This window comes from Thrips palmi, unplaced genomic scaffold (genome assembly GCF_012932325.1).
Source record: "Thrips palmi isolate BJ-2018 unplaced genomic scaffold, TpBJ-2018v1 HiC_scaffold_7, whole genome shotgun sequence".
Classification (NCBI taxonomy): domain Eukaryota; kingdom Metazoa; phylum Arthropoda; class Insecta; order Thysanoptera; family Thripidae; genus Thrips; species Thrips palmi.
In genome coordinates, this window is record NW_023144634.1 from 284,719 (window position 1) to 301,106 (window position 16,388).

Here is a 16,388-nt window from a genome sequence, read left to right on the forward strand (position 1 = left end):
CCATGGAGAAATGCCCAAGGTGATTCAACCTATGGTCACTCCCGACCCATGGGGTCGTGCACCATGGCGGCGTGCACCATGGCGATCAGCTCCATGGCGGCCAGCACCATCGCGAAGTGCCTCATGGTGAATGAAGGATAGGGTGCGTCGATATGCACGACTTTTCAGATGCAGCTTTTGGGTAGCACTCAAAAGTTTCGTTTTTTTGTGCTGATTCCATAAATGACCTCGGTTTTGCGATAAGACAAAGCCTTCATGACCCTACCGGGCGTTTTATGTCAAAAAGCGGAGTTTTTGTATTTTTTCTTGCTTTTTGGTTCCGCATACCATCCCAAACTGGCGGGGCGGCTGTTGCACGGTCGGATGGCCACCGCCTACACTAAACACAAGTTTTCCAGCTTGGCAGGACCACCGGACACCTCACGTGTGTGTCCCAAACCTCAATTTTCACCCCTTTTTTACCACAATTTTTCATTTTTTTCCCTTTTTTTCAGCTTTTATCGAGGATTGTACCGACCTAGTCGGTCTATACCATGACCAGAGGTTGTATAAAACAGTGTAGGGGTACATAGAACGCAAGGCAGCCCCCGGACCGGGGCTGTGTAGGGAGGGGAAAGGAGGGAGGGAGGGGAGGCGGAGAAAACAAACTCCCAAAATCGGCCCAAATCAGCTGCTTTGCCCTTGCGTTTGGTAAATACTGTATTACCGTGCAGGTCTTAGCTCGGCAAGTGTTTCTACCCCTTGCCTACCCAGGACTCACCACGAGGAGGTGCCTGCACATCGAGTCCCGCCCACTCTCCCACCCGGGCTTGGTTTTCCTAACGCGGCGGTTTGAACACTGCCTTGTTAGTGTACTCGGGCATGGCGTTTCTCGCAGAGACCCTGGTCCTTATGAAGCCATCACGGCGCTCCTGGCCTGGCCGACCACCTTTTCCGCCGCGGTGGTGACCTCCTTGGCAAAGCACTCCACTGGCTGGGTGTGGCACGGCAGTGGAGGCAGCTCCAGAGGGCTGGCAGCGGCGGCAGCCTGCAGGTCTTCGTCGTCGAAGGTGGTCGGCCAGGAGCGCCGCTATAGCTTCATAATGACCAGGGTCTCTGCGAGAAACGCCGTGCCCTAGTACACTAACAAGGCAGTGTTCAAACCGCCGCGTTAGGAAAACCAAGCCCGGGTGGGAGAGTGGGCGGGACTCGATGTGCAGGCACCTCCTCGTGGTGAGTCCTGGGTAGGCAAGGGGTAGAAACACTTGCCGAGCTAAGACCTGCACGGTAATACAGTATTTACCAAACGCAAGGGCAAAGCAGCTGATTTGGGCCGATTTTGGGAGTTTGTTTTCTCCGCCTCACTAGGGTAAATCCACTCTGAAAACTCCCAGAGTTATCCCACTCTGACATTTCATAGTTTACTAACTCTGGACCAGCAACTCTGAGAAAGTTAGTCTAAAAATTCGCGCACCTCAGAGTTAGAGTTCCAGAGTGCCATTCGGAGTTTCAGAGTGACATAATCAGAGTTTTAGACAGGAATAATGAGAGTTCCAGAGGTTCAGAGTCAACTTAAAAGTGTCATTATCTCCAATCCAACATGTTTTTTTAAGATCATTACAATGTTATAGGGGTCGTGGAACCGAGTTCGATCCGAATCCGCGATCCATTTTGTGCTACCACCAACGGTTCACGAGATAGCAGAAAAAAGGTTTCCAAATTTAATAAAATTAAAATGGCCCTACTAAATTTGTGTGTAGATGCTGCATATAAAATTTCAATCGAAAATTCCGGTAACTTTTCGATTTAGAGCCTTGCCAATTTGGACACCACTCTGAAACTCAAACTCAGACTCTAAACCTTCAAGCGCGACTCTGCAACTCTGAACAGCTTTTCAGACTCTGGATGGAACTCTGAAACTCAGAAAAGGATTCAGAAACTCTGAAGAGTACAAACTCTGGAACTCTGAGTTAATTCTCAAACTCTGAGTTAACTCTAAAACTCTGAAAGGAACTCTGCAACTCTGGCATAAACTCTGTAACTCTGACAGGAACTCTGGAACTCTAATTGAAACTCTAAAACTCAGACATACACTCTGGAATTTCAGAGTGGATTTACCCTAGTGGCTCCCCTCCCTCCCTCCTTTCCCCTCCCTACACAGCCCCGGTCCGGGGGCTGCCTTGCGTTCTATGTACCCCTACACTGTTTTATACAACCTCTGGTCATGGTATAGACCGACTAGGTCGGTACAATCCTCGATAAAAGCTGAAAAAAAGGGGAAAAAATGAAAAATTGTGGTAAAAAAGGGGTGAAAATTGAGGTTTGGGACACACACGTGAGGTGTCCGGTGGTCCTGCCAAGCTGGAAAACTTGTGTTTAGTGTAGGCGGTGGCCATCCGACCGTGCAACAGCCGCCCCGCCAGTTTGGGATGGTATGCGGAACCAAAAAGCAAGAAAAAATACAAAAACTCCGCTTTTTGACATAAAACGCCCGGTAGGGTCATGAAGGCTTTGTCTTATCGCAAAACCGAGGTCATTTATGGAATCAGCACAAAAAAACGAAACTTTTGAGTGCTACCCAAAAGCTGCATCTGAAAAGTCGTGCATATCGACGCACCCTAATGAAGGACGTCTCTAGAGAATACCGGACGAGCAACAGGCACCTCGGACACCGATGAAAATTCGACGCTACGCACGATGGTGCTGTCGGTGTCTCTCCATCTCAAAATATTTAAAAGTTACGGTTAATTTCTGAATAAACCCTGGAGACTTCAACGCACGAGGAGGGCAACATTCACCATGGTGCGAGCTCCACCATGGTGACTAGCACTATGGGAAGACCTCCACCATGGTCGAGACCGCCGCACCATGGTGGTTCTCCTCATGGTGCGACCTCCACCATAGGGAAGCCCGTTTCACCATGGGGATGACAACTTCCACTATTGTGGACAGCCCTATGGTCATGGAAATTCACCATGACGACCATGGTTTTTATAGTCTGGGTCCAGAAGAAGAACCTGACGCTGTGGTGCCTGAGGTACGCCCTTTTAATCCAAGGGACGAAGCGAGGCCGCCTAAGCGTCACGTTCCCACGTTCGAGGCAAGGCCGAGGAACCCTCGCAAATGATAGTTAGTATAATTTTTTTATTTTTGAGTTCTTTTTTAAAAATTAATTATATTTTTTATTTCAAGTCAGCTTTCAGTCACCAAAATGTCAGGTATTTTAAAAGACATTGTTTGGTGTTTTCATCATGAAGCTGACATATTAATTTTGATGTGTTGCTCTCATTAACCTTCTCCTAATAATAATCGTTCAATTAACTGAATCTATTTTTGTGTTGGTTTCATTAACTGTCACTAAGGAGAAGCTCTGCTCCATCTTTTCCTTATCATTTTGCATTATTATGTTCGGCATTATCTTGTTTTAGTAGTGGAGTAAATAGTTGTTTCAATATTTAAAGTTTGATAACTCCGTCTCTGGACTCGGAAAAGGTTTAAACTTTGTTCTCACCTCCAGGACTTAAAAAACTTATTAGGCATGTTAATCTCATTTAGGGGAAGATAGATTGAAAGGAAAGAGTATCATTTTATTGCTCATTATCTTATCTGAGCATTGGTTTATGGTGTAGTGTATAGGACTTGTATTAGTTCACTTGTGCTCTGCCGCCCAACTGAGCGAAGTTAGTTTTGAGTTGGTGATGTCACTGGGAGTCATGTAGCATCATTGGCAAGCATTAATACAATAATTCCATTTAGTTTCAATGTTAATTTCACTCATAACATTTATCTTAACCTCAGTTTTATGTTTTCATGTCTGTGGTTAACAATTTATTTTTAATTCTTGTTTCGCCCAAGTTGAGGTAACTCAAATAAGTTTTAATTTTGAGAGGGCCTTCCTAAGAACTCATATGAAGGAATGATAGTACATTTAGGGGAAACTTAGCAAGGACTGGGACTTGGAAAATTTTTCACTAACTGCTTGAAGTGGGAGGGAAGTAGGGAACTGCTTGACAGTGTACTAATCTTGTTTTGTGTGTTTGTCTGTTTCAGGTGATGATCTGATTGCCTTTTTTTAGGCTTATTTTTTATCATGTTGCCAAGATGGCTTTTTATTGTTTGTTTTAAAATCCTGTTACCTAAGGACTTTATCTTGTTTGCCAAGATGGCTTTTTAAATCCTGTTACCTAAGGACTTTATCTTGTTTGCCAAGATGGCTTTTTAAATCCTGTTACCTAAGGACTTTATCTTGTTTGCCAAGATGGCTTTTTAAATCCTGTTACCTAAGGACTTTATCGTGTTTGCCAAGATGGCTGTTTAATGTTTTTTAAATCCTGTTACCCTTAGGTCTTTGATTTAATAAATATTTTTGTACTTTTGTAAGTTTTTATTGTATTTTTTTTCCTTTTCCTTATATTAGTTTTGTATTGGTTTTTTTTATTTTTATCGGAACACACCTCTCTCATGGGAACTCTTATTCACTTGTGGGAACTCTTGTAGAAGTCGAGCCCCAACCCAAGTCTCTTAGCTTGCTTCACTGCACAAGTGTATGTGGGATATTCGTTATGAATTTCATTTTCACATGGTGCATGAAACAGTGGAAGCTTATCAAAGGAGGGGCAACCCAGTGTTTCAATATTAATGACCAAGAGATGGGGCAAATAAGCTTGGAGAATTTTAACTTTCTCAGTGCCTTTAGCATACAAGTTTTGGTATCGCCAAGTCATAGTCCACATAGTGTAGTGGATATTTTTGTATGCATATTCTCCGTCGTTCCATGACAGAGCATGAATATAGTTATCAAGATATTCATTCTGCTTTCTCACTTTCTTTGGCAGCAGTTCTTTTTCATAGGGTGGGGCAAATGTAGCTACTTTGTAGGAATCTACACTGAACCCGGGGAGATACACTGCAAACTCTTTGATGATCAGCTGATTGTCTTTGTCTCTGACGAACTGGGCATCACAGGTGGTCTCTCCAAGTGGGGTTAATGGGTGTGGAGGGCCATAGTCGCCTGCATCATACCCAGAGGGGAAGGGAGAGCACTTGTAAGACATTCTAACGGTGTGAACAATTCAACAGGCAACGTTAGACTGTGAAGGGGTGATCCACACACTTGAATTTATACTGGAGACGCGCGTGACCCGGGAGGTGCTGCCCCCTAGCGGCCAAACTTGGCAACTCTCCTCTGCATCGCTCTGATTGGTCAAAAATGGATTTTAATAGCCAATCACGGCACAGCGGTGGAGTGCATCACTGGGGCGGCAGGTTTGAACTCGATGCAAGCTCTGCTGCTCGGGGATTGGTCCAAAATAGTAATTTAATCCAATGAACGGGGCTGCGGTGCAGCTGACGCGTCAGGGCGGCTTTGCCGATACACTGTCGGGTTAGAACTTGTCCAGGTGCGCTGTGATTGGTCTAAATTATTATTTTAGACCAATGAGGTGTCGGCGTGGGGGCGCGCCGCTGTGCCGACACAAGGTGCGCTCACAGCACACCAAGTGCAAGCATGTTTTAACAAGTTAAATTTTGGTGACGTCAGTGGCAGCCAATCAGAATGCAGTGCGTGCAGCGCCGCCTGCGCCGCGCGCCACCTATGCGGTGACAAAGCGAACTACTCAATTCGTATAAAACGGGGCGCTCAGGCCGAGAGCTGCACAGATATCGTCGAAGCGTTGCAGAAGAAAGAAGAGTCCCGGCTGAAGAGAAAAAGAGTCCCAGAGAAGAAAGAAGAGTTCCAGTAGAAGAAAACTGTCTTTTTAAAGACATTGCCGTCATTATGGCTCTGGCGGAGATTCTCGATGAGTACGAAGCAGGCTGCTTCTACTCTGACGAGTTGCTCGCAGAGGCCTACTCCACGACCCTGGAGCACATGCGCACTGCCTCCGCCGCGGAGCGCAGCGACCCCAGGCTGCCTCCCTTTCTCAAGACGGGTTACATGGCTTTCCTCCGGGAGAAAGCCAAAGCTAACAAGCAGGATACCCCGCCCCGCCCCGATCCGTGCATCCCGCGTCGCCCCGCGTCGCCGTGTGGGGTCGCCGCGTGCCACCCCATCCCGCCTGAGGCAACGCAGCCTCCGCAGCCACCAGCTCTACGAGGCCAAGGAGGAGGCCGTGGCCGTGGCCGTGGCCCCCGGCGTGGACGGAGTCCGCTGCCAGGACCGCGACCTGTGCCGCGCCTACAGTGGCGGTACCAACCCCTTCGCCACCACCAGCGGGACTCGCACGCCGTGCCCATGGGGGTCAAGCAGGGGCCGGGTGATTTCGTGCGTAGAGGGTCATTTTGGATGTACCAAATGTTCATTTTTAAAGTTCAACTTTAGGGGCTAAATTTGGTGTAGATGGCATACATAGTACCCCACAGTACCCCTCTGAGCGTGGCAGCGCTACAAGTTGACTTTTAATTTCACCCCTTATGAAATACAGCGGAATTTACAGAAATAATGACGGAATTTACAGATTACGGAATTTACAAAGCGAAGTGTTTCGTCTCCTGACCCGCTGGGTTACAAGATAGGTAAAAACTGTTGACGGTGTCATTTTCAGCATCCAAAATAGCGTTTTTCAGCGAAGGTTGTGGAAATTTTCTCCCTCAGATATAGGAGCTACGGCCCGAAACGGAATTTACATCTATTTTTACACTCTTACCGTTTTGAACAATTCTGACGGCCTAGAAGCGTCGTTTGACCGCCCAATGTCCCGCGGGCACGGGCTTCTGGAAGCGTTTTTTATGTTCTTTCGATCCCAAGTGGTCGCGAGGTTCTAAAACGAAAAGGAACCCCAGTAGACCGTCAGTTGTGAAAGCAGCATAGGTCACATGGTCACACGGTGGACATTTTCCCATAGGCTGTTTCGGGTTTAACAAGTGATCATACAAAGGTCACCTTCCGTAATTTTGCGAAGAATAAGTCAGGGAAGAGAATGAAATAGCCAGTTTTCTTTTGATGTGGCTGAGTCATATGCTACAGCATGACAATGTTGTCTTAAACGTGTTGGTGACCATGACGGAACTTACAAAACGACACATTAGCAGCTTCCGAAACCTAGAAAAACAAAAGTTAGATTGACTTATCCACATGAGGACATGGTCTTCGTTTAGTAAAACAAATTTGAATTGCCAGAGCTACCAAATCAACCTCAGTTCAGGCGCAAGGCCCCGGTGACCTGAAATGACCCCCTACGCACGGAATCACCCGGCCCCCGCTGCCCCCGCGGTCGTGTTCAACGTGCTCGTCGAGGACCCCGCCAAGCCGGCCGCCCGCGTCGCCGTGTCGGGTCGGCGTGCAGCGAAACCAATCCACCAATGGATTCCTCGTTCGGAGAGCGGGTCATTGGTGGGGTCACACGTTCGGTTCGATTCCCATTTAACTACTCTGGGGCTCAAAACGCGTCCGGTCTGCCGGTCTTCTGGCCCACTGTGTGCCGGTAGTAAAAGGACAGGGCGGACGTCACCCAGCTGCCCGCAGTGTGCCCGCAGTGCGCCTGCAGTGCACCTGCAGCACACTTGCTCCGAGAGACGTTCTCGTCGCTCCGCCTCTCTCGCACCGGGACGCCCCATGAGTGCGAGGGAGACAGCAGCACACTTATTCCGAGAGTCGTTCTCTTCGCTCCGTCTCTCTCGCACATGTACGGGACGCCCCATGAGTGCGAGGGAGACGGAGCGACGAAAGCGACTGCCATTCCAGTGTCCTGCCTGCACTGCGGCTCACAGTGGGCCAGAAGACCGGTGGAGGCTTGTTCAAAATGCACCACCACCACCGCACCGCCGCACCCAGGGCCGCCGTCAGTAAGGCATGCAGTGCAGGCGTGGCCGTGGCACGCAAGCGCCATCCGCGACCTCGAGCCGCATGAGGTGCCGAGCGGGGCTGGGTTCGCGTTGGCCGGGACTCCTGCGGCGCGCGCCGCTCGCGCCTTGCTGCCGCCCAGGTCAAACCACAGCCATGCCTCGCCATGGCTACCGTTTTGACCCAAGCCGCCGGGGTGCCGCCCAGGCCGCCGCCAGCACGGCCTCCCCGCCCCGAAGCGCCGAGGACCTGGCCATACTATCTCTCTCACACTCAGAGCCGTTCCGAGGGGTGCAACAGAGACAGAACGGCCTGGGCTACGGCGCGGTCGCGCCGCGGCCGGCGGGCCATGCACTCGCCCTGTCTCGCCGATTCGCGGAAGACTGGCGGTCCTCCCCCTCCCCCGGGCGGAGGGCGGCCCGGCGGGCTTGCCGCCCTGGACAGGATAGTGCAGATCAGAACCTTACGCCGGAGGGAGGAGTCGCACCAGCCGCACGACCGCACAAAATGTTGGTGATCATCATCGGTGAGTACCCAAGCCGTCACATTTCACACGATTCGTGGTGCGTCTGGAGGGCCTGATACTGGCGGGTGGAACTTCAACGACAGATTGCATTGTCGCGACGCAACAGGTCCTTGTCCGCTGCGCGTCCTGCGGCGAACACCAGGGAGCGGGGAGAAACTCCAGACGAAAAAAACCACTTGGTCGGCGACATCCTAGGAGCGGGCGCTTGTGGTGTTTTATCGGTCCATTGTATGTATACGAACTGCCGAAAAGACACTTGGACGAAATCCGACACCCCCTGTGGCTTTGGTACGGGTCTAAACACCCCAAAAACAGCTGTTTTCGAGGGTTTGGGACTAGATGGGTTCTCGCAAACCGAGATCCAAAAATGTACCCAAATGGGTCTCAGATACTAAAAAAAAATGCGCTTTTTCGAATGCCGTGTCGAACGAGGCTCTACGACGTCGGGTTTGGATGCTACGGGCTCTCAAAGTTGCTCAATTTCACTATTTTTACTGAAGATTTTAGCGTATCAGGGGCGTTTGAAGTAGACCATCGACGATTTCACTCCTCTTTGTTTTAAATGGTGCCTACCCATAGGTAAACACCCCCACAAAATTTCAGCCATGTCAGGCAATTATTAGAGGAACTGTGAACAATTTAAGTTTTGGGTTATTGTACCACTGGGTTTAGATGGTTTTGGGTCCGGAAAAAAATACTTTTCGTAGCTATCTACATTTGATCAGCACCTCTTGAAACGCCTTTTTAACGTGGTGCCTCAAAACTTTTTTTCGAGGACAAACTCGTCTTTTTCTAGCTGTAATTGGAACATAACTTCGAGAAAAAGACAAGTTTGTCCTCGAAAAAAAAAGGCGTTTCAAGAGGTGCTGATCAAAAGTAGATAGCTAAGAAAAGTATTTTTTTCCGGACCCAAAACCACCTAAACCCAGTGGTACAATAACCCAAAACTTAAATTGTTCACAGTTCCTCTAATAACTGTCTGACATGGCTGAAATTTTGTGGGGGTGTTTACCTATGGGTAGGCACCATTTAAAGCAAAGAGGAGCGAAATCGCCGATGGTCTACTTCAAACGGCCCTGATACGCTAAAATCTTCAGTAAAAATAGTGAAATTGAGCAACTTTGAGAGCCCGTAGCATCCAAACCCAACGTCGTAGAGCCTCGTTCGACACGGCATTCGAAAGAGCGCATTTTTTTTCAGTGTCTGAGACCCATTTGGGTACTTTTCTGGATCTCGGTTTGCGAGAACCCATCTAGTCCCAAACCCTCGAAAACAGCTGTTTTGGGGGTGTTTAGACCCGTACCAAAGCCACAGGGGGTATCGGATTTCGTCCAAGTGTCTTTTCGGCAGTTCGTATACATACAAGGAACCGATAAAACACCACAAGCGCCCGCTCCTAGGATGTCGCCGACCAAGTGGCTTTTTTTGTCTGGAGCTTCTCGGGGGTAATGCGATGGGGAGATCCAGCCTTTGTGCAAAGCCGTCATTGGAATGTTGCCCTGCTGCGCGGGGCGCCACCCTGGCCCGTGTGTTAGTGTGTGTTTCGTAAGCGCGCGGTAACCCCTTGAGGTTCATGCTGGCCTTTGTTATCGGCCCGCCCCTGCCAGCCACCGCGACCAGCGTCTTGGTCAACCCTTAACTTGACACTGGAATCTTGAAAGGGGAAAGTAGAATCCGTCCGCCCCGCCCCGCCCCGCCTCACCCTGCGACGCCCCACCGCGCCCGCGCCCCGCTGCGCCCCGCCGGGGCAGGGCACGTCTTGTGTGTCCTGCGTGACCTCCCCCCCCCCCCCAACCCCCCGGGGCGCATTGCGCAATAAGAATGGTCCCCCGAAACGCGGAGTGTTACATGCTTTCTTCACATGGAGTCTGAGGAAATTTGTTAGAAAATTAAAGATGGATTGAAATGATAATGAAGGGAAACATTGGAATTAAACATTTGGAATCACATGCCTCTCTCTCGGAACTCATTCAAGGAGCCACTTCTAGCTTATGTTTGAGGTATCTTAAAAATTCCCCCTGCATGTACAAATTGGCCGCAGATGGCCTTGGTATTGTTCTGTCCTCTCCTCCGCATTGTCGAGATAGGCTGGCGTTGGCATTTTTCTGCCACTTATTTATTTAAGAAAAGGTGATCTACATTCATAGCATTAGAGTCCACTACATTCCATCGCTATGCTTTCCCACTCTGAATGTCGCTTTCATTTGCTAAGTTAGAACTTTCTTTTTGTAATATTTTACTGACAATCTAACTTGATAAGCTACTCAGTGGTAACGTAATAGACATTTTGAGGTGTTGATGCTGACATCTTTTACAAATGAATTTAACGACAGAGAAATGCCAGCGCAAACCTTCCACTAACAGTATGCGCAAGATAGGTTTTACAAGATATAGACATAATGAGTTATTTGTGGCTCACTAGGTTGACCTGTGCCTTCACTTATCATGATTTGATCTTCACTAAGTAGGACTTGATATTTCTAACAAGTTTTCTCCAGACCCATTTTAAGCAGGGTAATATTTTAACAGCACCCTTCGCTTCATGACATTTGGGTAATGAAGTGTATTTTTTGTTGCAGTTGTTGAGCGCAGCCCCCAGCCACCACCGCCAGAGGACATGGAGTGGGAGGAGGATATTGAGAGGATGGATGTGGATGAGTGAATATGATGAAGAATGAATGGTGACGAATGGCTGTGAGTGAAGAGATTGGATGAATGAGGAGATGGGAAGAGTGAAGATTGGTATGGGAGCTGAAGAGATGAATGGTGTGTGTGCGTGTGTGAATGAAGATGTGGCTGTGATATGATGAGTTGTGTGTGTAAATAAAATTTTGTAAATATGTTCCTAATTGTATTTGTATTTACTGCGGTACAATGGTTTACCTAAGTCTTTACACAAGTGGCGGATAACTAACGGAATGTATTAAGTCGCCTCAGCAGATTTAGAGAGAGATTTTTGCAATGGTCATGCAGACTTTACAGCTCTATTGTATATGGGGAACTTTTTGATAACATTGTTGGAGATGTTAGGTCCCTCTAATATCCCATGAAGAAATTGAGATCCCATGCATAATGGGTTGTTGTATAGAACTCAACATGTAAGTCTGCGTTAATACAATAACAGTGCATTTTTTTCTTAGGGGAGCGATTCTCACGTTTCGGGGTAGTTTCGTTTCTTCTGACTCCTGTGCCCAAACGAGCGCAGATATCGACATGGGGTTTGTTTCTGATGTTAGGGAGGGCCATTGCCCACTAAACGCACACATTTCGAAAAGTTCACGTTCGTTGGATTGGTCTACGTAGTGTTTGGAATACCCCAAATGTAACTTCCGTGATTGTCCAAAGAGAACATACTCCAACTTTCCGCCCCCAGTCTGGCGGTGTGGTTCGAAAATGCTGCCAACTGTCGATGGGGATTTGAAGCTTGGCATGTCTCGAGCTAATTTCAACAAAAGACCAATACGCCAGACTTCTTTCAAAGGTACTTATGCTGCAACGAAAAATGTCCTCCGTATATTCAATTTCGCTACACAAATGTCGAAAAGGGAGCTCTGGACTTCTCCCCAAGCCAAACTTTTAACTTTCCATAACACAAGCCATCAAAGTGGAGTCCCTGGGATATAATTGCATGGGTCGCGGAAATCTAACATGCTGTACACGGTCTCAAAGCGGACTAGAGCATTATAAAATGGCGTGTATCAACAATTACCTGTAACTTCCGTGGCACCGTTTACCCAATGTTGCAGCAGCAGTAAGTGAAAAAATTTTCCGCTTAAATGTCGGGCTTAGAGTATCATTTGACCCTGGAACGACTTTTAATCCACAGCAAGCCCAAATCAGCCGTGAAAGCTGATTTTCACACTTTGTAACTTCCGTGATAACGTAATTTCCGTGATCAAAACACCCACTAAAACGTATGGGAATACCTTATGGCTCATGTTTTTAGGAAGATAGTACGAGGTCTTTACCATAAATACCACTGCCATAACTCTAGTATCATCCAGGGCCCTAATAATCAGAAAAACTTAATTGGATATTTCTCACTTTCGGCAAATCAGAGACGTCAAAACTACCCCGAAACGTGAGAATCGCACCCCCCATTGTAGCGGGCCGCCATCTTGACCCCCCATTGTTGCGGGTCCGCCATTTTGAATTTTTTTTCTCAAAATTTTTTTGTGAATTTTTTTTGTTGAAAATTTTTTTTTTTGGTGAAAATTTTTTTATGGTCGCCCACTTTTGCGAGGGTAACCTAACCTAACCTAAGTCACCGGAAGGGCCCAAGTCACCTGAAGGGCCTAAGTCGCAACCTGGATCCGCCCCTTCGTGGCCCATTGTAGCGGGTCCGCCGCAGCTACTTTTCGGATCCCAAGCAGGTCTGTACCTGTCCGCCGCAGCTTCTTTTCGGAGGATAACCTAACCCAAGCAGGTCTGTACCTGTCCGACGCCGCGGTCTCACCTGGTGCATGACACGGAGGCACGCACGCGAGTGCGGTCCGCCGCCACGTTTTGAATGCCGCCGCGCCGCTAGCGCTGCCAGCGCGCTCTACCGGCCCGGTCGGAAACTCCGCCTCTGCGCATGCGCGCACTGCGCAGCGGTGCTGTCTGCTAGCGGCAATCAGCCGACTCTTTGTTTCTTTCTCTAGTTTTATTTTTCAGTTGTCTCTTGACTGACGCACTCATATTCTATCATTCCTATTTTATGTTTCACCTCGCACATTTTATTTCATGCCATGTATCTGTTTTAAATCTGAAATACGCGACGAGCGGCAGCGCCGTGTAGTCTCCAACCCAAAAGCCTCTGGCGGCGCAACAAGTTCCTTGTTATTTCATTAGATTTGAATGAAGGAAGTAAAAAAGTTGCATTGCGACGATTTCTACATGTGTTCGGTACATTCTGATCTCTTCGGAACGATTCAATACGCGCGCGAACGCGAAATAAAACGAATTTCGCCCGTGCCGGTTTTCTGTCCTGCGCTCTGATTGGCTGCCGGTCTCCACTCCTCCTCTCCCCTCGCCCTGCCCGCTTCCGCACGGGAACGAAGCAGCCACTTGTTGTTTATCCGTCGGTCGCCATGGATGCCCTTCGCGACGCGTACGCCTCTTCTGAGTCGGACGAAGAAATCACATGCGAAGTCAATCCCCAAGACCTCTTTGGTGTAAGTAGGGTGAAACGCTGTCCGTTTGTGTCATGAATTATTATTGAAGGGCGAAGCTATGCCCGATTTCGTACCTGCGCGAGGCAATTCTAACCTCGTCGCCATGTTGGTTTTCTCACCAACTAATGCTCCGTTTATTTTCCCTTTTCCAGCTGTGTGAATCTAGAATCAGTGCCGAATTTTCGCGAGTGTCAGTGTTTCGTTACTCTAAAACCGCGTTCTCGAAATGTGTCGCGAGTGTACTTTGTGGGCCAGTGTTCAATTTCCTTGTCTGTTGCGGAGGCTCCGCCGCCGCTGTGTTTTCGCCTTGTTATCGGCGACGATGGAAACTCTGTTTCTGTCACTGTGTTCTCGCCTCGTTTCTGGCGACTCTTTTGCTGTCAGTGCAGTGCTCGCCTTGCTTGGGCTAAGCCTGCCCATTTTATTTTTTCTCTTCTAGTGTTTGACGGCGTGCTGCGCCGTGTCCATTGTGTTTTTAGATTGCAGTAAATTCCTTAGTATTTTCTCTCATGTCGGGTGGTCTTGGCATGCCACCCATCGTCCCGAATCAATGAAAGTTTGGTTATGTTGTTGTTGTTCAATGAGTTTGGCCAAAAGTGTGTGTGGGCGGGTTAGGTTCATCGCCATCTCCTTCACCATGAATGAGTAAGTCAAGCTGTGTCAACAGCTCAACTGTCAGCATGTGTTTCTCTAATTGCAGCTGCGCTTTTAAATGCATTCAAGGGTTTTTTTAGAGTGTCTCGCCTTTTTGCTCTGTGCTTTCGTTCACCAACCTAAACTGGCAGTTTGGCTTCTAAGCTTCCATTTTGGGTTCGTGTTTTGCCAATTTCTATGTCATGAAACTTATCCTTTTGTACCCTTAATGGTTTCAGCTTTTGTCGGACATTAGCAGTGAGAACAGTTCATGCCAGGATGTTGAAGATGTAAGTACTTTTATGTCCTTTTACGATACGTAATTTTTAAAAATCAGTTTTCCATTGTCTTATCTGTGGGTTTTTTTCGTGTCAGGTGGAAGCTCAAGAGATTGCTGCCCTTGAGGAAAGGGAATGCAGCTCGATCCCCCAGGTGGAAGCTCGAGAGATTGCTGCCCTTGAGGAGGGGGAATGTACCCCAACTCCCCCTTCATCTCCTCAGCCGTTAGTCGATGTAAGTATTAATTTTTTTATTGTCAGTGTCCTTTATGCCCTCAAGTTGCTGTCAGTGACCAAATTGTTATTTTTTATGTTATCAGGTGTTTGTGCCTGCGCCCTCTGATGCGGATGTATCATCATCTCCACGTTTTGAGGTTCCGCCCCCCTCAAATGACCCATTAGGTCTTATGGAGGGCATTTCTTATCCCCGGAAGGGGCTGTTGCCTACTCCACCAAAGAGCTTGTTGTTGCAGCCCTCAGTAATTGATGTAAGTATTAATTTTATATTGTCAGTGACCTTATTGCCCTCAAGTTGCTCCCTTTGACCAAATTGTTATTTTTTATGTTCTCAGGTGTTTGTGCCTGCGCCCTCTGAGGAGGCTGTTTCTTCTCCTCCATCGGGGTATCATTCTTATCCAAGGAAGGGGTTGCTGCCCACCCCACCAGGGGCACTGTCCATGCCCGACTTGTCGCTGCCTCCTTGGTATTCCCCTCAAAAGGCGCGGCCAAGTGGTGTAAGTATCACTGTGTGTTCCCATCAAGTATCTTATTGTATTATCTATCAGTCTGTCCTTCTTTCTCACCATTTCCTATGTTTCGTTTTCAGCCTGTCTTCAGTCGATTAGGAAAGAGGCGGAATCATAAGAAGCGTGACTACTGTAAGCCTTACCCTGCAGCTGGACTGCGACGACATGGTCCTCCTTCTCCGCCTCCTTGCTGCTGATCTGTTTTGATTTTTTTGATTCTGTGATTATCAATCTGTGATTTTATTTTTTTGCCCACCAATCAATCGAGTGTTATCATCTTTTTTTTATTGTTAATCATCGTTTTTTTTTTATTTTTTTATTAAATTTATGGGCTTTTGTTCTCAATCCTGTGTGACTTCTTCCTATCCTTTTCCGAAGATTTTCTAACGTTAATATCTTTTGACAATGGCCTTCCAGACTCTCAGTTCTTGTTACAAATCCAAGTGTTAGTCATGCTTGCATGAAATTAGGATATAGAGAGCTAACATGTTGATTACATACTTGACTTTTTGTCTCATGTTAGTGTTTGAGAGGAACTCAAATTTTTTTAGCTGTTGATTGACTCTTTGACTCCATTTTCATTTGAGAAGCTTTATTTTAGTTCAGAGCCACTCTCTGCAAAGTTTGATGCTAATATATTCACTCCTTCAAAATTTTTGCTTCAGAATTTGACTTAAAGGTTTTGCGGCAGATTTAGAGCCGAAGTTGCTTCAAGTTTTGTTAAGGGTCAAACTGAATTCTCCTATTCCTCTTGGTGTCTTATTATCCAAGCCTGAGTACTTCTGATATGATTCCAGACAAAATTAATTTTGAATTTCCTCAAAAAAAGTTGGTTTTTTAGTCATAGCAGTGCAGCACTCATTCACTAGGTTATAAGGCAAACTAATAAGAACTCGCTTCGCTCGCTGGGGGGGCTGCGCCCCCCCAGACCCCCCGGGTGCGGGCCTTCGGCCCGCTGTGCAAAAGCTAAGCGGTCTGCGACGGGGGACCTTCGGTCCCCCGTCTTGACCTGCTTTTGCTGGGTTTGGGCCCTTCGGGCCCATGCTGGACCGTCCGCCTACGTAAGGCCAATTCGCTTTTTCTGGCCCTTTTGGGCCCGCGTCGTCGTCTTACATGCACTGTTGGCCTTTGTTCGAAAGCCGGAGAAAAACGATTCAGAAAACCCACGACACCCTTAGCGCGAGTCGAACCCGCGAAACCACCCGCACTGCTGCTGCTGCTGACCTCTCAACGCCCACTCTGCAACGCCGCCGAACTGACTGCAGTCGCGCTGCGTAGTAGCATTGCCAC

At 47.9% G+C, this 16,388-nt stretch overlaps 1 protein-coding gene across 1 annotated transcript; it reads left to right on the forward strand.

Annotated features, from left to right (window-relative positions):
- The first annotated feature begins 12,396 nt into the window (after positions 1–12,396).
- On the forward strand, positions 12,397–15,475 carry LOC117652347. The gene is made up of 5 exons (XM_034397191.1): positions 12,397–14,364; positions 14,450–14,587; positions 14,673–14,840; positions 14,925–15,086; positions 15,179–15,475. The coding sequence occupies exons 3-5, from the start codon at positions 14,760–14,762 to the stop codon at positions 15,293–15,295; spliced, it is 360 nt and encodes a 119-aa protein (XP_034253082.1). The 5' UTR covers positions 12,397–14,364; positions 14,450–14,587; positions 14,673–14,759; the 3' UTR covers positions 15,296–15,475.
- Positions 15,476–16,388: the final 913 nt, after the last annotated feature.

What these genes read in the sequence shown, in the direction of transcription:
- LOC117652347 (XM_034397191.1), top strand. Translation starts at nt 14,760, where the DNA reads ATGGAGGGCATTTCTTATCCCCGGAAGGGGCTGTTGCCTACTCCACCA. An exon ending in TGCAGCCCTCAGTAATTGAT is followed by an intron (nt 14,841 to 14,924) that starts GTAAGTATTAAT and finishes TTATGTTCTCAG; the next exon opens with GTGTTTGTGCCTGCGCCCTC. An exon ending in AAAAGGCGCGGCCAAGTGGT is followed by an intron (nt 15,087 to 15,178) that starts GTAAGTATCACT and finishes TTTCGTTTTCAG; the next exon opens with CCTGTCTTCAGTCGATTAGG.